Here is an 18,493-nt window from a genome sequence, read left to right as displayed (position 1 = left end):
TTAGTGATCACTCTATTCACAGCCCTTGGCCCAGCCTGCCGCCGCCCCGCCTCCGCCCTGCGCGCCCTGCCAGTTCCCAGAACAGCGCTGGCCCCAGGCCGGCCACACAGTAGCTGCTCTAAAGGACTGACCCAAATAGGAACAAATGACCCTCCCTGGGGGACGGCGGCACGGTTTGCAGAACGCAGAATTCCGGCGGCCGGCCGGCCTGCAGTTACCAATTACCAGATTAGAGATAAGGACCTGGACGTCCCTGGGGCCCGGCAGCACTCCGCTTCCTGGGAGCCAAGTAGCCCTGGCTCCGCTCGCCGACTCCTTGTCTCGGTCACTCAGAAAGAGACTCAGTTTCCCTTACGTGTGAAACGCAGGCACCGTCTGAAACTCAGTGCTCCCTCTGCCCGCAAAGCCCCTAGCGATGGACAGGAGAGTCGGCGGCACAGACGCGGGCTTTATTAGCATTTTTAGTGGCGATCATCGGCCCCCAGGGTCACCTCAGAGGAAAAGGTTCTGTTGAAGTTAGGGTTATTCCGACTCTCACCTGGCGCAGGCGCCTGGGGCGGGTCAGGGGGCTACTTCCGGTAGCTAAGGGCAGAATAACTTCAAAATATCCGATGGGGCCGAATCCTCGGTGGTCCCTGCACACACCGGAAGGAAATTGGGCTCTGGTTCAAACCCCCTCTTTCTGAAAGGGACAGACCTGATCCTCTTTTTGCATAGGCCTGCGGAAACGACTTCCGCCCACACCCAAGATGGCTGACAACAGAGGCGCGAACGGGGAGAGCTTCCGGAAGTGGGACGCAAGGTCATTGGGAGGGGGCGGAGCCTCCTCTTCCCAAGTTCCGATCCCACCAGGACTGGAAGATGTGCGTCCAGCTGGAGTTTTGCCGCATCTGCGTCGCTGTGCCCGCGCTTTTCGGGCGAGGAAGTCCCTTCGGGGTGGGAGGAGGAAAAAATTAAGTGAGTTAGCTTTTATCCTGGCAGCCCGAGTCAGGGGCCTCCACTTCCAGAATCCTAGCTCTAAGTGAGAAGCCGGGGAAAGCAAAGACCACAGCTCCCAGCATCCCCTTTGCCGGGGGAGGAGGGGCGGTCTTCTAACTACTTAATTAAGCATGAGAGTTATCTTGTTTGGCCCCTTAGGAATGAGACGAGTTAGATCCTAGACGCTCCTTGCCAGGGGCGGGGCGAGAGGGCACCTAAGGCCTTGTATGTTAGCGCCTGAACCGGAGATCTATCACGTGGAAAATGGGACCACAATACGAGTATTAAAGAAGTGGTTCCGAAGTTGAAGGCAGAGACCTCGGACATCTGAAAGAGCCAGCCAAGAGCAGAGAGGCTCGCATGCCTCACGCTCCACGGATTTCGGGATCCCAAAAGCTTTGGAATTCTGGAGCGGGGCCTGGACTACAGATCCCAGCATGTTCTGGGGCTCGGGAAGGAACGAGTCCCGAGACTGCAGGTCCCGGCATGCCGTGGAATTCGGACGGGACAGCCAAGTGGGAGGTGACCAGGAGTGCAGGTCCCGGCATGCTCTAGGACTAGCCCGTCCCTTCGCCGCGGCGGCGCTCACCTTGAAGGAACCCTCGAACTCATCGCTCATCCTCCGGAGCTCACGGCCATAGCGCTGTGCAGCCCAGAGGTTGGGAGGCGCTGAACGTGAGCGTCCCCGGAAGGGGCTGGGCTCCTCCTCCTCTGGCTCTTCATCCTCCTCGTTCCCGGCGGGGTACGAGCTGTGGCGACTCCTGGGCTCCACAGACCCGGCGCCTGCAGAGAGAGTTGGGGGTGGGGTGGGGTGGGGTGGCGACGTGAATCCCAATTCCTTTGTGCCCCCAGCATTCGCTCCACCAGCCCGCTGATGTATCTGTGTGCACATGAGAGTATATCTTCAGGGCGCCAGTTCCCTCAAATATAAATTGAGAGGAGCATAGGTTTTTTTGTGAAGATTCGAATTAACTTCTCCTTAATCCCACAAATCTTAATTGAGCCCTTATAATGGGCCAGGGCCTTAGCGTATAAAAGGAGCTTTCTCTATGCCTGGCACAAAATAACGGCATAATAAATAGTAGATATATTCATTAGTGCAAGACCAGGAGGCCTCCCAGCAAGCACCTGGGTTGTTAGCTCTTTAATCATCTCCATCCTCCAGCAGAGGAGACCAATCCCCTGGATGAAGAGGTGTCCTGTCCCCAGCCTGGCAGGGCTGAACTCCAGCTCTGCAGGTGACCTGCTGGTGCTCGTCTGTTTCACTGTTGTGGCTTCCAGGAGACCCTGGAGAACCAGAACCTGTCAGCAGCTTGTCTGCACCTCCCACAGCACCTGATTTGGAGAAAATGTCCAGACAGGTCTGTTGACTAGGTAATATTTACGGAGAACTTATTGTGTGCTAGGCCCTGGGCATTACCTTATTATCCTCCTAACCGTCCTGGGAGGTGAGTACTAACACTGCCTCCATTTTACAAATGAGAAAACAGGCTTAAAGAGGTTAAGACTTGCCCAGGGCCACACAGCTGTGAAACTCTGAGGCTAGAAATCCCTAGACGTTTGTTGGAATCCAGAGTCTAGTGATTATTCCTTGAGCTTCACCTCTTCCCTTGTCCAAGCACCCTTCAGCTCTCTCTGAGTCTGTGTCTTCACCTCTGTGGGGACAAACCTAGCCTTTAACTACCAGTGGCTGTGTAATACAGGTTACAAAAATAGTATGAAAGTGCTTTGTAAGCTAAAAGTGCATGATGGTCATTATTCAATGAGGCACCTTTGCTGTGTTCGGAGTTTGTCTGACTTGTCTACTGTGTGCCATCCTCCCACTCCTGCCAACCCCATCCCCATATCCAGACCAACAAACACTCAACAACCACTCCCCAGAGCAAAAACCCAGAGCTAAGTAATAGTGGAAGACAGGCCTGGAGCAAGCGCCGGAAACGGGCTCAGAGGAGTCAGTGCAAGGCCCATCTGTCAGGGAAGGCAATTTTGGAGAAAGCAAGATTTAGGCCAGACTTTGAAGCCAGGGGATAACTATCTCCTCCCTACAAAGGACCTTCCGTAGAGCCCGTGGGTCAGCTCCAGGGGCTGCAGGGATTCCGGGGTCCCAGCTCCAGATATATGGCCGAGAAAGCCAAGAAAAGGAAGAGAGGGTGGATCCAGGAAGGCCTAAGCTAAGAGGGTGTGGTCAGAGTCCCTACCTGTTCTGAATGTCACCAAAGCCCAGGCCCAAGATCAGGTAGGGACACAATAAAGCCTTTTAGGGGTGAGATGGCAGTGGGCACAGGTAGCTAAATCAGGAGTGGGGATTGGGGATAGGGACTGGAGGAACCAGGAATAGACTCCTGACAGGATCAGGCCCATTTGTGGGGTGTGGGCAGTGAAGCCGGGGTCAGGAGCTCAGTGGGCCCCACCTCAACCACCATATTCCTGCTTTCACCTCCTGAAGCCTCCCAGCTTCCCAGTGAGGCAGATGCCAAGTTCTCCCTATTTTACAGATGAAGAAATGGAGGCACTTAGAGGTTAGGAACTTGCCTAAGGTCACACAGCTGGCCACTTAAGTGCTCAGGAAGTATCAGCTATTATTCTCCTTTACTAACTCTAAGAACCACACAACCACCACACTTGACAGATGCAAGGCCCTAGAGTCAGAAGGTGAGTGATTTGCAGATGGACACATGGTCTGGGCACTGCCGCCTCGCCCAGGATCACAAGCATAAGAGCACTTGCTGTGTCAACATGGAAGTGCTTCACGGGTATTTAATTCATTACATCCCCATCACACCCTATGAGGGAAGTTACTCACTGTCTCTATTGACAGAGAAAACTAAGGCACAGAGAGGGCGAGTAACGTGCCAAGGTCACTCAGTCAATAAGTAGACAAACAGGAATACAAACTTAAACAGTCTAGCTTCAGGGTCTGAATCTGTAATTCTCATGCCTCAGGCTCCCCTTGGGAGCCCAGGTTGGGGAACGCATCCCAGACTTTCTGCTAATGCCAGCTCTATCAGAAGCCTAGTCTATGGGGTGGGGGATTTAGCAGTGCCAAGCCAGCCATTGTCAAAATGGAACTCATTTGTGTCAACTAAATTTTTAAAAAGTATCCTATTTACTGGAAAAAAAAAACCTGAAGGACTTTTGTAAACTCCCTGAGGGGAGGGGACGTGCATGCGAACCATCCCACCTTCAATCGGCTCTCACCCCTTCATGACCCTGGGCAGGGCAGAGGCAGAGGCAGCTCTCTCCACTCTGGGGAAGGAAAGGGAGAGGAAGGGGGCATGGCTCTTCTGTGAGTGAGCATGAGTGGGTGCCCAGGCGTGCCCACTGTCGCTGGCCATCTTCCCAAAGAACAGGCCTGGGGCTGGGGTGGGGAAATGGGAGGAGCCTGTGGCTGGAGGTGCCCCAGCCCCAGGAAAGGTTTTCCTTTACACTTGGGCTTCTGAGTAAGTGGGTAGGGCTGAACATATCCATTGTCATGCGCCCATGAACATCCTTGCACACTTAATTAAAACAATGGTGTTCCAGACAGTTGCAGGCAGTGAAGCCCTGCTTTCTACCAAAGGAACCACCAAACAAGTGTGACCTTAGGCAAGTCACTTCCCCTTTCTGGCTCACTGCCTGCCTTGGTGATTTGTTCTGGTCCTACACTAACAGCTACATTCTTTGAGCATTTTGTAAGCGCCAGCACCGTAATCAAATGCTTCTTATATATTCTGCTAATCATCCTAATAGCCCTACAGTGTTTTACAGAAGAGAAAACTGAGGCACAGGGACTTACACAAAGCTACCCAGTGAGTGTGGATGTGGCTGAGGTGCAGGTAACTACTGGGCTGGGGGCAAAGGAGACAGGCAGGTGGTTGTGTAGGGGGGTGCCTACCTCCATTGTGGCTGCTGCTGGCTGGCTGCCCCTGCTGATGACCAGCTTCCCCCAGGAGGCCTGAGGCCGTACACCGGTGCTTGCTGAGGCCTGGGGGCTGGTCCCCCGTGGGGCTGGGGCCCAGGCCCCTATCTGCAGGTCTGGAGTCTTCCTGCTCACTCTGCTCAAACTCTGGGATCTGGAACATGCTCTGGGCTGTGGGGGCAAGATGGTAGGTAGTTAAGGCACAGCTGGAACAAACAGCGGCCGGCGGGCGTGGGGGAGCAAGAGCCCCTGGTTCCCTCTCCCACCTTAGAACCCCAGGTCCGCCCTGCCTCCCAGGCCCCCATTTGTCCGCTGAGTCTGGCTGGGCAGGGAGCTCGACCTGTCCACGTAGGACCTAAATCTCCTTCCGGAGCCCTGGTGCTGTGGAGCCCCAGGCCCCGGACCCGCCCGCCCATGGTGACCGTACGGCAGTCTCACCCTAAGCCCGATCTCGAGGCGCCAGACCCGGGCCTGCACCTCCCTCTAGCACCTAGTTGCCTGGGAAACGGGAACTGTCACCCACCCGGCCCAATCAACTATCGTAATGTCACCAGGGCTGGCCAGAAGGCGGAGCCACTCTCGGCCGGGGCCCCGCCCCCCGCTGCCGGACCTGTTTGCTCCCCACCCACCGCCTTCCTCTTGGGTCCGTTCTTTGCCGCCGTATACGCTACTCCCGACTTTCTTGGATATGGGGCGTGTGTGGAAGCAGATGAGGGATTCTCTTAACCTGAGGACTAGCTTCTACTGACAAGTCCTTCAGCCCCTCTGGGCCTTAGTTTCCACCCCTGTAAAACAGGGACGATGACATCTCCCTCAGGAGCCAGTGAACTTTGTAAACCGAGTGATTACTGTGAGTGAAAGCACTTTGCAAAGCTTTAATTGAAACTCAGCCGTCGGATGCATTGTTGTTGCTGTTGTCACTGCTCCGTCCGACTAGGTGACCGGGTTTCTCCTCCTCCCCACTGTGGAAACTTGGCACCGCCCGCATCAGGTGCACCACTCCCCGCGCCATCTGCGGAGCACTCGAGATAAGCAAGGAGCCTCCTCCCTGTCAGGATGGCTGTCCCGGCTCAGGAAAAGGGATAAGGGTTCCTGTGAGGGTGGCCGTAGGACTCGCGGTTGTTTCGCGCGCGCGCGGCGGCCAGCCAGGTGAGCGGGAACCACAGCCGGCCCGGGCGAGGGGCGGGCGGACCTTCCGGGAGCTGCGGGGCCCCGCGGGTTCAGATCCAGGGGGCGGGACCCGGGGCCATCTTGGCTGAGGGCGGAAGTTTCCTTCAGAGAGCGGGCGGGGGAAAGGCGTTGCGGCCCTCGGCCTGGCTGCGCGATCTGTTAGAGGATGGGAAAGAGAAGCATGGGCGCTGGCAGCCCCTCTAAGAAGCAGAGGCCGGTGGTCCCGGGCACGGCCCGCCCTACTGCCGGCCGGTTGCGGTGCCGCCCCAGCGCCTTGGCCGCGGGCCGCCTCCCGTAACCCTTGGCGCCCGCCGGCGACGTAGCTTGCTCCCATTCTTGAAAGACTGCGCGCCGGGCGCTGCGCGGGATTCGGAGCCCCGGCTAGACCCTGCGCAATTTGCGTGGCGAACGGCGCGCGCGCAGGCGCAAGAGGGGGCGGAGCCGCGGGAGCCGGGGAGCCGGAGCCCCGGTTCCCAGCGACCGGAGCCGGCTCCCCCAGCGGCAGACCAAGGCCTGGCGTCGACCTTTTCCCGCTCCTCGCGGTTGGAGAGTGGGTGCAGTGGGGGGTGGGTTGGGGGCAGCGTCTGGAATTTCGAGGACCAAAGGCAGAGGCCCACCCCCCTACCCCATCCGGATTATTGAAGGGGAGAAAGCTCACCAGTTTGAGGAGGGGGAGAGCCGGGTCCCCCTTCAGCGGCTGCTACCCTGAGCCGACGGGCATAGGCCGGCTCTCCCCCTCCTGCCGGGACGACTCCAGCGAGCCAAGGCCAAGGACCCCTTTCCTTCAGCCCCTGCAACCCCCAGGTCCTGGCTCTGGGATTGGCCCACCACCCCAGTCAGCTCTAGAGAGATTGCCCTTCCACGCTCCTGAGTGAGGGGCTCGGGGCCAGGCCCCAGGCTGCCTGTGCCCCTCCTCAAGGGCTACTGCAAGGGCGAGTGTCCCTCTGTTGCGGGAGAAGGCCTGGCCAGCCACAACTTCTTTCCTCCTGAGTTCTCCATCTCTGCCTCTGCACCCTGCAGCTCCCACCCCTCTGTATTTATTTTTACTTTCCTGGCCCCCTGCCAGCCCCTCCATCTCTGTCTCAAGATTCAAGCCTCTCTTCCTGACATGGAGAGTAACCTGTCTGGCCTGGTGCCTGCTGCTGGGCTGGTGCCTGCGCTTCCACCGGCTGTGACCCTGGGGCTGACTGCGGCCTACACCACTCTGTATGCCCTGCTCTTCTTCTCCGTCTATGCCCAGCTCTGGCTGGTGCTCCTGTATGGGCACAAGCGTCTCAGCTATCAGACGGTGTTCCTTGCACTCTGTCTGCTCTGGGCTGCCTTGCGTACTACCCTCTTCTCCTTCTACTTCCGAGATACCCCCCGAGCCAACCGCCTGGGGCCCCTGCCCTTTTGGCTTCTCTACTGCTGCCCTGTCTGCCTGCAGTTCTTCACACTGACGCTTATGAACCTCTACTTTGCCCAGGTAACTCTGGTAATGGGTGGGAGTGGGCCGTGGGGGTGGCAAGCCCCAAAGGCCCAAAGGAATGATGGGCGTTTCTCCTCCCAGGTGGTGTTCAAGGCCAAGGTGAAGCGTCGGCCAGAGATGAGCCGAGGCTTGTAAGTACTTGGGACACTGGTGGGCTCAGTCCTCAAGCCAGGGGGAGCCCAGTGCCCATTCCTTACGCCATGGCAGAGCTGAGGCGAGGACAGCCCAGGGGATGTTTGTGAAAGAGCTTGGAAAAGTGCAGCACCTGGCACAGATGGCTCAGCAGAGGCGTTGCATATGTGAAGGGCAACAATAATAGAAACAGCGAGGGGAGTGGGGACCCGTGTCATTCACGGTGGAGGAGGAGCTGGAGGCTCCAGCAGCCCTTGGAAGCTCTAAAGCCAAACCGATTCTGGGTGACCTTGGGCAGTGATACTCTTGTCATTTGTATAACATCTCACGGTTTTTAAAGAGTTTTCACAAACATCTTTAATTTTTACAACTTAGTTGTGAGGTTCTTATTATCCCCATTTGAGAGATGAAGAAACTGAGGCCCAGGCAAGGAAAGCAACATGTTCAAGGTCCTAGACCTGCTGGAGGCTGAGCCAGGGCTTAAACCCAGATCTCTGATTCCCAAGCTAGGGCTCCTTCCAACGGACCACAGCTGTCAGTCACCTCTGACCCCCTTGGCCCTCAGTTTCCCCATTTGTAAAACCGGAGGAGTAGGTTCAGACTGGATGACCTGAGGTTCTGATAGACACCGGGGTCTCCTGCGGGAGGTTGGGTGGGGGGTGAGCACTAAGGGCTGTAGACAGGGGCTGACTCTGCTGTGGGCTGCAGGCTGGCCGTCCGAGGGGCCTTTGTGGGGGCCTCGCTGCTCTTTCTGCTGGTGAATGTGCTGTGTGCTGTGCTGTCCCGCCGGCGCCGGGCACAGCCCTGGGCCCTCCTGCTGGTGCGTGTCCTGGTGAGCGACTCTCTCTTTGTTATCTGCGCACTCTCTCTTGCCGCCTGCCTCTGCCTTGTTGCCCGGCGGGCCCCCTCCACCAGCATCTACCTGGAGGCCAAGGTAGGGTCACAAGCCCTGATGCTTGGTGTCCTGTGGGATCTTTGGGTGTTGCTCTTCAGGGTAGATGGGAAGCTGGAGCCTCTCCTCCCTGAGGGTCCCCTGTTGTCATCCGTGCCAGGGGACCAGTGTGTGCCAGGCGGCTGCGATGGGTGGTGCCATGGTTCTGCTCTATGCCAGTCGGGCCTGCTACAACCTGGCGGCCTTGGCTTTGGCCCCCCGGAGCCGGCTCGATGCCTTCGATTACGACTGGTACAACGTCTCTGACCAGGTGGGCATTGGACACATCTGCCACCTCTTTAGTAGCCATGGCTCCTGGTCCCCAGCTGGCCTGGGCCGTGGCATGGTGTCCCACTGGCACGGTGGCAGATTGACACAAGCCCCTGCTTTCCCACAGGCGGACCTGGTGAATGACCTAGGGAACAAAGGCTACTTGGTGTTTGGCCTCATCCTCTTTGTGTGGGAGCTGCTGCCCACCACCCTGCTGGTGGGCTTCTTCCGGGTGCACCGGCCTCCACAGGACCTGGTGAGGGCCAGTGGAGAGGTGTGGCGCTGGGACTCCATGGGCTGGGGCCTGGGTGGGTTGGGGGAGGTCCGTGGGGGGCAGGAGAGAGCATCAACGGCAGCTTACTCCCCCAGAGCACCAGCCGCATCCTCAATGGGCAGGTCTTTGGTTCCCGTTCCTACTTCTTCGACCGGGCTGGGCACTGTGAAGAAGAGAGCTGCTCCTGGGAGCATGGCCGGGGCGAGAGCACCAGGTAGGAGCCCCAGCCCCACCTCAAGACCTGGCTTGCTCCATGGAGCCATGGGGACCTAGAGCCAGGTCTTGTCACCCAGCCCCCAGCCCCTACAGTAGTCTTTGTTTCTGTCTGTACTAGGTGGGGGCCCCCTCTGATTTCCACCTCTTGCCCCGAGGATGCAGTTTGCCACAGTCTGTGGGGCTCAAGCCCTGGGTCCTAGAGGTCTGGGTCACTGGGCTCTGTTCTAAGCCTTTCTCCCTCCCCCAACTCTTGTGAATATGGCCCTGGTCACTGCCTTGGGACTGACCCTGTTTCTCTGCCTGCAGCATGTCGGGCAGCCTAGGCTCTGGCAGCTGGTACGGCGCCATCGGGCGGGAGCCAGGCTGGTGTGGGGGCAGCCAGACGCGGACCACCCCTCTGCTCTTCTCCCAGGTGCTGGGACCAGGCAGCCACCACCACAGTCTCTATTCCACCCCACAGACGTGATCCCCCTCCATTTCTCCCCAGAACACCCAGACCCCAATCCTTCTCACCCAGGCCCCTGTGCCAATTTCATCTGCTGCTTCTTGCCCAGGATCCTGGGGGCTGTGGCTGCCTCCTCCCCCGGCCGGCTCCTTGCTACTTCTATTGTAGTGAGTTTGTGCTGTCCCCTAGGATGGGGGACATGGCCCTGGCTGCCAGATGCCCACAGCACCCTGGCATGACCTGCCGCCTCCGCTTCTACGCTGGAGCCAGCTACCTCTCCTGCACCTGCCACTCAATAAACAGTGTCTGTGCCCCATGTCCGTCCACCGTCTGTCAGTTATCTGTGCTCTTCGAATCATCACTTGTTTGGCTGAAGGCTGATCAGATACTGGCCACTGAAGGGGGTCGCCGGGCTTCAGGGGCCACTTACCTCCCCCAGGCTGGTGGGCAAGGAGATGGAGGAACCTGCAGGCTGAGGGGAAGGGAGACCACAAGAGCCCTGCTCCCACTCATCTCCCCCTACTTGAATAATTTCTACTCTTTCTTCAAGGCCTTCAAATGTCACCTCCTTTATGAAGCCTTCCCTCTCAGGGTCAGGGTACCTCCTGAGTCTCCTTGCACTGTAACTATGTGGCTTTTATGCCTGTCGCCCTCTAGTGGATTGGGATTTCTGGAGACCCTGCTTCCCTGTCATTACATCCAACCTGGCCTTCAGGTCCAGGAGTTAGTTCAAGGGCCTGCAGAGGAATTGGCCCATGACTTAGCAACCCCCATCTCCCTACCAGGTATGGGTTTGGCTGGGTGGGGTGGGGGGCTGTCCCTATACAGTCTGCCTGGTTGTCCTGAGCCCCCTTCTTTGGACGCCTCTAATGGCATAGTCAGTGCCCTCTGCTGCCACAGCCCTAGGAGATTTGTCTCTTGGCTGGCAGTTATTTATCAAACAGCCTGTCTCCTGCACACGGACCTGGCCATCCCAGCTCCTTGGAGTCCCTGGGGCCTAGCACTTCACTTGGGACTATCCTGGAAACCAGGCCTTCAAGGACTTCCGGAAAGTGCATCTGAGAATCGGAGAATCAGCTAGAAGCTGGACAATCACTTTTTGTTAAAAGGAAAATTGCAAACATTTGTAGAGCACTTTATTGTGTGTGCTCTGCACACAATAGAGCATTTAGAAATACTGACCTCTTTAATGCTCAGAACAGCATTTAGAAATACTGACCTCTTTAATGCTCAGAACAGCACCCTGAGGTGAGAGTTAGCATCCCATTTTACAAGGAGGGACTGGCAGGCTCCAGTTTGGTAACTGGTCTAGGCCACCTACTGGAAGGGGGTGGTCAGCCTCAGAGCCCACGCTTCTGCCACCCACCCTGAGGGCTGAGGATCCCAGGCAAAAGCAGGGTCTTGGAGAGGGGGGGCGGGTTGTAAAGTGGCTAAGAACAACAATGGCTGGAGTTCCAGGACCTGCCAGGGCCCTGGCTGTTCAGACTGTGGGGGAGGGAGGGCTGGCATCAGTTCCATGCTGGGATGGGCATGCTGAGGACTAAGGGATGGGGACACAGGAGCAGGGACAGGAGGTGGCCCAGCATGACTTCCCACAACTGGGCCCCACCCCACATGGGCCAACTCCAGCTCGCCTTAGTGGATCCTTCACCCTTTGATGGAATCGCCTCCCTCCTAAATAAATGTTGAGCTCAAGGGCCAGGCTGTCCCCAGGGGCGGGCAGCTAAGGGCCCTTCAGATCTGACGGTGGGCCTGGGAGGTTAGCGTGGCGCCTGTCCAGAGAGGTGAGCCGGATGATGTCCAGCCTCGGGCCGTGCCACTGGCACACCGGCTGGCCGAAGGGGCAGTGCCAGGGCTCTGGTCTGAGACTCCAGCGACAACCCTTCTTGGGCTCCTCTGCCACTCATCTCCGGGACCGGGACGGGATTAGGGCACTGAGCGGCGGCAGGTTAGGGGCTGCAAAGGGAGGCGCCGGCGGCGACGGCGCAGCCCGGAGGGAAACGCGGCACTGGAGGGGTTAAACGCGGGAAGAGGGGGGCTTCTGGCGGCGGGAGGGGGGTCCCAGCCTTGGCGGCCGCCCGCTCCGCCCCTGCAGCCGCCGCCGCCTCCGCGGCCCAGCCGGCACCGGCGAGGCCGCGCGGGAGCCTGAGCCGCAGCTGCAGCCGCAGCCTCAGCCGCAGCGGGGCCAACAGTGAGTGCGGGCGGATGGGCGCGGGAAGGAGTGCGGATAGGACTGCCGGGCGGGGCGCGCCGTGGGCGACCGTCCGGGCGGGGCGCCACCTCCCTCTCGTGGGCGCCCCGGGGAATTGTGCGGCCGCGCGTCCTGCCGTCCGTCACGCTCCGAGGCGTCGGCGTAAAGACGCGGGAGGCAGTAGGAGCGAGCGGCGAGTGTGCAGTGTGTCTGGGCGGCGGGCGCTGCGCTGTGGCCCCGCGGTCTGGGTGTGCGTATGCGAGCGTGTGCACACGTGTGCGTGGACCTTTGGGGTGCCGCGGCCTGGCCCACCTGCCCCTGGGGGTCCGGGTGTGCCCGTGAGTCTGGGGAGAGTGCAGGCTGAGCGTTTGCATGCAGCCTGAGCAACCGGGCGGCTGGCACCGCAGGGAGGAGCGTGGGCGCGCGGAGCTTTGTGCGGCGCGTGTGCGCGTGGGCGCCGCCCCCGCCGCCCCGGGGGCTGACAGCTGCCCCGGGGGCTGCTGCGCTGGTCCGGCCCTTGTTGCCCCCGCCCCGCACCTTCCCGGAACTCGGCACCCTCCCTCTCCTCCTACCCCCAATCCCGGCTATGCCTCGCCTCTGCGCAGCGACCCGGACCCGCCCCTGGGTTCCTCGAAAGCCCTGCGGGGCGCTGGGGGACCCTGGAGTCTCCCCGACCGGCCCATCGTGGCTAGCAGCGTTGCAGGGAGAGGCTGGAGGGGAGAGTGGAATCGCGAAGATGCTGCCGCAGCAGCCGTGGACCAACCGGGACCCGGCAGCCAGGTCCCCGCCCTGTGCAGTCCGGCCTCTCCTCCCGCTTTCCCGTTGAGAACCCGCGCCCGCTCAGCCTCCTCCTTTGAGACTGGTTCCCCACGGCCCCGCCAGGCTCCCGGCGTTTCCTCGCTCGCCCTGCCTTTCCCGCAGAAGGCTCAGTCTCTCCCTCTTCCACGCTCCTTCCTTTCCCTTCCCGGTGCCCTCTTCTCTTCTTGTACCCTGGAGTCCCCGGACAGGGGCTGAGGGCCGGGCCGTGGAGGTAAGGGGGAGGACCGAAGTTGGGGGGAGGACTGGGTGTGTTCTGGTCCCAAGTGTCCAGCCAGAGGAATATGAGGAGAAGACTTCTGTGGGCAGTAGGGCTGGGGGCTCCAAGGACTTTGGGGCGTGTAAGGGTTGGAGGAGGGTGTAGGGGTGTCAGGCCAGGTTACTGATCCAAGCCTCCCCGGTTTTGCCCACAGTGACCGCAGCCCTCCAGGAGCCTCCTGCTCGGCCTCCCCAGGAGGGCAGTGGAATTGGCCGGGCCCCTGGGCGCGCCATGCGCAGCACCACGCTGCTGGCTTTGCTGGCGCTGGTCCTGCTCTACTTGGTGTCTGGTGCCCTGGTGTTCCGGGCCCTGGAGCAGCCCTATGAGCAGCAGGCCCAGAGGGAGCTAGGGGAGGTCCGAGAGAAGTTCCTGAGGCTCCATCCATGTGTGAGCGACCAAGACGTGGGGCTCTTCATCAAGGTGCGTGGACGAGAGCCCCTTCAGCAGTCACCCATGACCCCCTGGTACTAGCTGCATGGCAGTGGGGCCATGTGCTGGGGTGCTGCTTCCAGACCCACATCCCTGAGAGCCAGGTGCAGCTGGAGGGTGCAGGGCAGAGACTGGGATCCAGGTCTCTGTGTTTTCAATATGGCGGCCATGGGGGCACTTGTTTTCTTTGCTGTGCCTGGCATTAGATCATGCTCCTGGAAAGTCTCCTTCAGCATGTGAGGGTGGTTGAATGAAGGAAGGATTGAAGGAAGAAATGAATGAATGGCTGTAGCACGTGAGATATGTTATATTTTCACAGCTCTAACTTACTGGTCTAGGGTTGCCAGATAAAATCCAAGATATCAGTTAAATATGAATTTCAGCTAAACAACAAATAGTTTTAAAATATAGTTATGTCCCATGCAATATTTTTATTTGCTAAATCTGGCAACCCCACACTGGTTCCTATACTTCTTTGGAGTCACAGATGCCTTAGAGAAGCCCAAGAACACTGAACACTCCCCTTGCCCCCGGAAAAGGACACATATAAACACGCACAGACGATTTCAGAGGGTTCCAGGCTCCCCTATGCCTGTCCATGCCACCATGGATGCCAGGTTAAGTATGCCTTTGCCCCAGGACAGATGCTTATGACATTGGGGCTAGAGGGAGGGCAAATCAGGAACAGGGGCAGCTTTGGTCTCATGAGTAGAGAAAATGCTGGGCTTCAATCTTCTGGATTACTGTCAGGCAACACTTCTGTGGTTTTCTCTGATTCCTGAGTCACTATCCTATTAAAAACCTAAGATTTAACTTTAATAAATGAATGTTTATTACTTTAGTAAAGAGTATCTCTTTTTCTGCCTGTTTGTTTGGAGGGATGGGCCATCGACATGGAGGCCTCCATGTTCCAGCTGATTCCCAATGTGACAGGACCCAGAGCAGAGATGAGGGTGGGGTGGGGCCGAGACATAGGGCTGCCTGACATTGTCTCTGACATTTCTAGAATGCCAAGCAAGGCTCCAAAAGGCCTGGGCAGGAGAGTGTGTCTGGCCAGACCACTGGGCAGAAGGAGGGAGGGAATCTGACCTATTTTATCTTCACAATGGAATTGCTTTTATTCCTGGATTAAAAAAAAAAAAAAAAGAGCAGAACCTAGAATGATGGGCAACAGCTGCTCTATTTCGCTTTCACAATTAGTCAATCATGAAGCAATTATGCACCTACTGTGTGCTAGGTACTTGCTATACACCATAGGGTGAGCAGGGAAATTGACATCGGGGTGGAACAGATGCAGGCCCTGGTCTAGAAGATGTCACATGTGGACTAGGAGACAGATTCGAGGACAGCTAATTTTAGAATTCAGTGGAAAAGGAGCTTTCCTTACTTCCTATTTTGTTAACTACCTGTTGTGTGCTGGGCCCTGGGCTAGGAGCCGGGGGCAAGAGGGGAGATGCCAGGGGCCTTTGTGAAGAGCTGGTACTTGAAATGAGGCAGGTGAGATGGGTAGAATTTAGAGATGTGTGATTGGATTGCAAGGGAATGCAGGCAGAGGAACAGCATGGGCAAAGGCGTAGAAGCCGGAAAACGCAGAGTGTTTTTGCAGAACTTGGATTTAGCAGATGCCTAGTCATTTGAAGCAAAAATTAGAACGCACAGGATGACAAAGGATTTTTTTTTCCCCTAAGTAGTGAATTTGCTGGAAAAGTGTTGCAAAATAAAAATTAAATCACCTTTAATCATACATTTCACTTCTTGGCTTTATTTAAAAATTATTATTACAGGAAATGAGATCATCTCAGAAATCTGTGGAGAAGGTCACCGTACTTTGGGTTCCCAAATGGGAGTCTCAGGAGAGAAGACTGAGGGAGGGGAAGTTGGGACCAGATTGAAAGGGATTTAAACTCTGGGCTAGGGAGTTTGGACTCCACTCTGCAGACAGCAGGTTTAGCTATGGAGGATTTGGGGCAGTCACTTTAGGACAATTAATTTGCAAAGGGTCTTGCTAATGCAGACTGCAGAGAAAGATGTAGTTTATGATCTCCCCCACACCCACTACTTTTGTGTCTTGGCTTTGTGCTCCTTGGGGAAGGGGCCCTCTTCACCATGCTCTGACCTCTATTCCTTAGGGCAGGTGCTCTCAAAACACAGACCCTGCCCCAGGGGTCCTGCAGGCTGGCAAGAGGGGCAGACACATGGCTATTTCATTAATCATATTTATTGAGCACCAGTTACGTAAAACCAGATTTCAGCAGGCTGGGCAAGGGTTTGTGTGTCCACGAAACTCCTAAAATTGGATGCAAAATTAGGGAGGGTCCCTAATTTTCATCAGATTTTCGAAGAAAAGGGCTCAAATTCAGCTTCCATAGGGCCAGTGGGAGTGATAGGGTCTGTGGAAAGCTAGAAATCACTGGGCATGATCACTACGTGATGACTAATTTAACGAACACACGCTGCTTTAACTCTTCACAATAATTCTATATGGTAGGTTTAATCATCTCCACTTGGTAGATGCTGACATGGAGGCAGGGAGAGTTAGCTTGCTCCAGTTCATATAGCACCAAGGTTTGAACCCAGGCGGTCTGGTCTCAGAGTCTGTATTCCTGAATACTGTAAAATTGGAAATCCGTTGTGTGAAATTAGGGGGCAGATAACTCAAATGTTTCTAAAACAATGTGGAGGTCAAATGAAATTTGGCCACCCAATTTGCATTGTCTGCTCTAAGGGATTGCCTTCAAGGAGACCAGAGGGAAGGGAAGAGCTGGGAGGGGTGGGAAGGGAACCACTCTAAAGACTGAAGGGCCAGGGGATTGTCCAGGACAGGAAGGAAGGACTGAGGTTCCTCCCTCTGCGCCTTGTCCTGCAGGAGGTGGCGGATGCCCTGGGAGGGGGTGCGAACCCTGACATCAACTCAACCAGTCACAGCAACTACTCAGTCTGGGACCTGGGAAGCGCCTTCTTTTTCTCAGGCACCATCATCACCACCATCGGTGGGGGAGGGGACTGGGCATGTGGAGCGGGGCAACAGGGGCTGGGCTTTCTCATCGGGGAAGAGGCAGGGGGAGGTAGGGGTGCCAGGCAGCCCCTAGACCTCCTGCACGGCCCTTTTGCCCAGGCTATGGCAATGCTGCTCTGCGCACAGATGCCGGGCGCCTCTTCTGCATCTTTTATGCACTGGTGGGGATCCCGCTGTTCGGGATCCTGCTGGCAGGGGTCGGGGACCGGCTGGGCTCCTCCCTGCGCCGCGGCATCGGTCACATCGAAGCCATCTTTCTGGTGAGCAGTTCCGCGCCCTTGTGTTGGGTTTGGGATATCCTTCCCTACGTCCCCTTTTCCGCACGTGAGCGCGGGGCCCTGAGATCGCAGGAGCCTACCCCGCAGGTTCCCAGAGGAGGGGGAGTGGGGTGTGAGAATGGAGGTGTTGGAGACTCCTGGGTCCTGCCTACTGCCCCTCCCTGCAGAAGTGGCACGTGCCTCCGGAGCTGGTGCGAGTTCTGTCCGCGGTGCTCTTCCTGCTGGTCGGCTGCCTGCTCTTTGTCCTCACCCCCACATTCGTGTTCTGCTATGTGGAGGGCTGGAGCAAGCTTGAGGCCATCTACTTCGTCGTAGTGACGCTCACCACGGTGGGGTTCGGGGACTATGTGGCCGGTGAGGCCACCTTTCTTGTGCTGCACTCCCCCACTTTATTCCTGTCCAGGGGCTCTGTACTCTCGCTTCTCCCTCCAAATTCCACGTGGCGTTTTCTGCCCTCACATGGGATCGCTCCAGCCCCTACATTCGCTCACCGAATGCACTCTCACATTTTTGCACGGATGCAACACCTCATGTACACTTACGTTCTTGCATGCCTGCGCCTCCGTGCATGTTCACACATATAAGATGCACCCGTCACACATGCTCACATTCTTGCACGTGAGCACCCTCACTCTTATCTTGCACACCTTCGAGTCGTGCACACTCTCGAGTCGTGCACACTTATCTTCTTGCGTGCATTCAAACACACACTCATTGCCCAGGGGAGGGCGGATCCTCTCAATGAGCAGGGAGGCGGGGCCGTGAAACAGCGCTCACAGCCTCAGCGCCTGTCCCACAATCGACTTCTTTCTGCCCTCCCCGGTGGTATCCCAGGCGCCAGCCCCAACCAGAACTCTGCAGCCTACCAGCCGCTGGTGTGGTTCTGGATCCTGCTCGGCCTGGCCTACTTCGCCTCCGTCCTCACCACCATCGGGAACTGGCTGCGAGTAGTGTCCCGCCGCACTCGGGCAGAGGTAGGCGTCCCTGGGTCGGCACCGCGCCTGAGCCGTGGCGCTGTACCCCAGCTGCCGCTTAGCCAGCCCGCCTCCCTTCCAGCGTTGGGGGCTCCTCCAGGCAGGGACTGAATGAGTCCCGGTGTGGCCTGGGGACAAAGGGATAAACTCAGACAGGTTTGCAGATGATTTTTAACTCTGCTCTTATGGATAGGGTTGCCAGACTTACCCAATAAAAAAGCAAGAAGCCCAGTTAAATGTGAATTTCAGATACACATCAAAAAATGTTTCCGTGTAAGTACATGCCAAATATTGCATGGAACATACTTACACTAAGATCGTAGTTGTTTATTTGAAATTCAAATTTAATCGGGCGACCTTTATTTTGTCAGCCCATTCTCCGCGCCTAGCGGACGAACGGGGTGGAGGCGCAAAGGTGTCTGGGAACATGGGAGGGACAGCTGAAATAAAACGAGTTTTCTAGAAACGCTCTGGGGGAAGAGGGCGCTTCGCTGCGATGGAGGAGGGGAGAGCGTGCGGCTGGGCGATGAGGCTTTCCCTCCTTGGGCGCGCTGAGGCAGGAGGACTAGAGGGGAAGGGAGGCGATGCGTGAGTGGCAAAGGGCAGGCGCCCGGGAGTGCGAAGCCGGTCGAGGACTGCCTTTCCTCCCGCACAGATGGGCGGCTTCACGGCTCAGGCTGCCAGCTGGACCGGCACGGTGACAGCGCGGGTGACCCAGAGAGGCGGGCCCATGGCACCACCGCCGCCG

The 18,493-nt window shown here is 57.5% G+C and overlaps 3 protein-coding genes across 12 annotated transcripts in view; 2 read left to right on the top strand and 1 right to left on the bottom strand.

Annotated features, from left to right (window-relative positions):
• Window positions 1-428: 428 nt before the first annotated feature.
• BAD (BCL2 associated agonist of cell death) lies at window positions 429-5,403 on the bottom strand. 3 transcript variants are annotated; one of them, XM_006911151.3, is made up of 4 exons: window positions 5,315-5,403; window positions 4,853-5,047; window positions 1,568-1,761; window positions 429-929 (listed from the first exon to the last, which is right to left on the bottom strand). In XM_006911151.3, exons 2-4 carry the CDS (start codon window positions 5,037-5,039, stop codon window positions 804-806), a joined length of 507 nt encoding a protein of 168 aa, XP_006911213.1. In that variant the 5' UTR covers window positions 5,040-5,047; window positions 5,315-5,403; the 3' UTR covers window positions 429-803. The 3 variants fall into 3 exon arrangements, with proteins under 3 accessions (XP_006911213.1, XP_006911211.1, XP_006911212.1); XM_006911149.3 differs by lacking the exon at window positions 5,315-5,403 and adding an exon at window positions 5,217-5,309; XM_006911150.3 differs by lacking the exon at window positions 5,315-5,403 and adding an exon at window positions 5,143-5,308.
• Window positions 5,404-6,079: 676 nt separating this feature from the next.
• Window positions 6,080-10,098, top strand: GPR137 (G protein-coupled receptor 137). 8 transcript variants are annotated; one of them, XM_015588776.2, is made up of 7 exons: window positions 6,088-7,511; window positions 7,596-7,645; window positions 8,355-8,466; window positions 8,699-8,848; window positions 8,975-9,121; window positions 9,217-9,335; window positions 9,644-10,098. In XM_015588776.2, exons 1-7 carry the CDS (start codon window positions 7,155-7,157, stop codon window positions 9,801-9,803), a joined length of 1,095 nt encoding a protein of 364 aa, XP_015444262.1. In that variant the 5' UTR covers window positions 6,088-7,154; the 3' UTR covers window positions 9,804-10,098. The 8 variants fall into 8 exon arrangements, with proteins under 8 accessions (XP_024901919.1, XP_015444263.1, XP_015444262.1 ...); XM_015588775.2 differs by having other exon boundaries at window positions 8,355-8,478; XM_015588773.2 differs by having other exon boundaries at window positions 6,090-7,511; window positions 8,355-8,580; window positions 8,975-9,103; window positions 9,244-9,335.
• Window positions 10,099-12,781: 2,683 nt separating this feature from the next.
• Window positions 12,782-18,493, top strand: part of KCNK4 (potassium two pore domain channel subfamily K member 4) — a 9,391-nt gene continuing 3,679 nt past the window's right edge. Inside the window, exons 1-5 of the mRNA XM_006911148.3 lie at window positions 12,782-13,468; window positions 16,344-16,467; window positions 16,593-16,753; window positions 16,939-17,125; window positions 17,606-17,745. Coding sequence (XP_006911210.1) covers window positions 13,280-13,468; window positions 16,344-16,467; window positions 16,593-16,753; window positions 16,939-17,125; window positions 17,606-17,745 — 801 coding nt within the window. The 5' untranslated portion in view covers window positions 12,782-13,279. The remainder of the gene's footprint in view (window positions 13,469-16,343; window positions 16,468-16,592; window positions 16,754-16,938; window positions 17,126-17,605; window positions 17,746-18,493) is intronic.

Source organism: Pteropus alecto, unplaced genomic scaffold (genome assembly GCF_000325575.1).
Source record: "Pteropus alecto unplaced genomic scaffold, ASM32557v1 scaffold43, whole genome shotgun sequence".
Taxonomy (NCBI): Eukaryota; Metazoa; Chordata; class Mammalia; order Chiroptera; family Pteropodidae; genus Pteropus; species Pteropus alecto.
This window is presented reverse-complemented; position numbering and strand designations above follow the sequence as displayed.

What these genes read in the sequence shown, in the direction of transcription:
- BAD (XM_006911149.3), bottom strand. Translation starts at nt 5,292, where the DNA reads ATGGGCGGGCGGGTCCGGGGCCTGGGGCTCCACAGCACCAGGGCTCCG. An exon ending in TTTAGGTCCTACGTGGACAG is followed by an intron (nt 5,048 to 5,216) that starts GTCGAGCTCCCT and finishes TTGCCCCCACAG; the next exon opens with CCCAGAGCATGTTCCAGATC. An exon ending in AGTTCGAGGGTTCCTTCAAG is followed by an intron (nt 930 to 1,567) that starts GTGAGCGCCGCC and finishes CCCACCCCGAAG; the next exon opens with GGACTTCCTCGCCCGAAAAG.
- GPR137 (XM_015588772.2), top strand. Translation starts at nt 7,155, where the DNA reads ATGGAGAGTAACCTGTCTGGCCTGGTGCCTGCTGCTGGGCTGGTGCCT. An exon ending in CCAGAGATGAGCCGAGGCTT is followed by an intron (nt 7,646 to 8,354) that starts GTAAGTACTTGG and finishes TGTGGGCTGCAG; the next exon opens with GCTGGCCGTCCGAGGGGCCT. An exon ending in GGTACAACGTCTCTGACCAG is followed by an intron (nt 8,849 to 8,974) that starts GTGGGCATTGGA and finishes GCTTTCCCACAG; the next exon opens with GCGGACCTGGTGAATGACCT.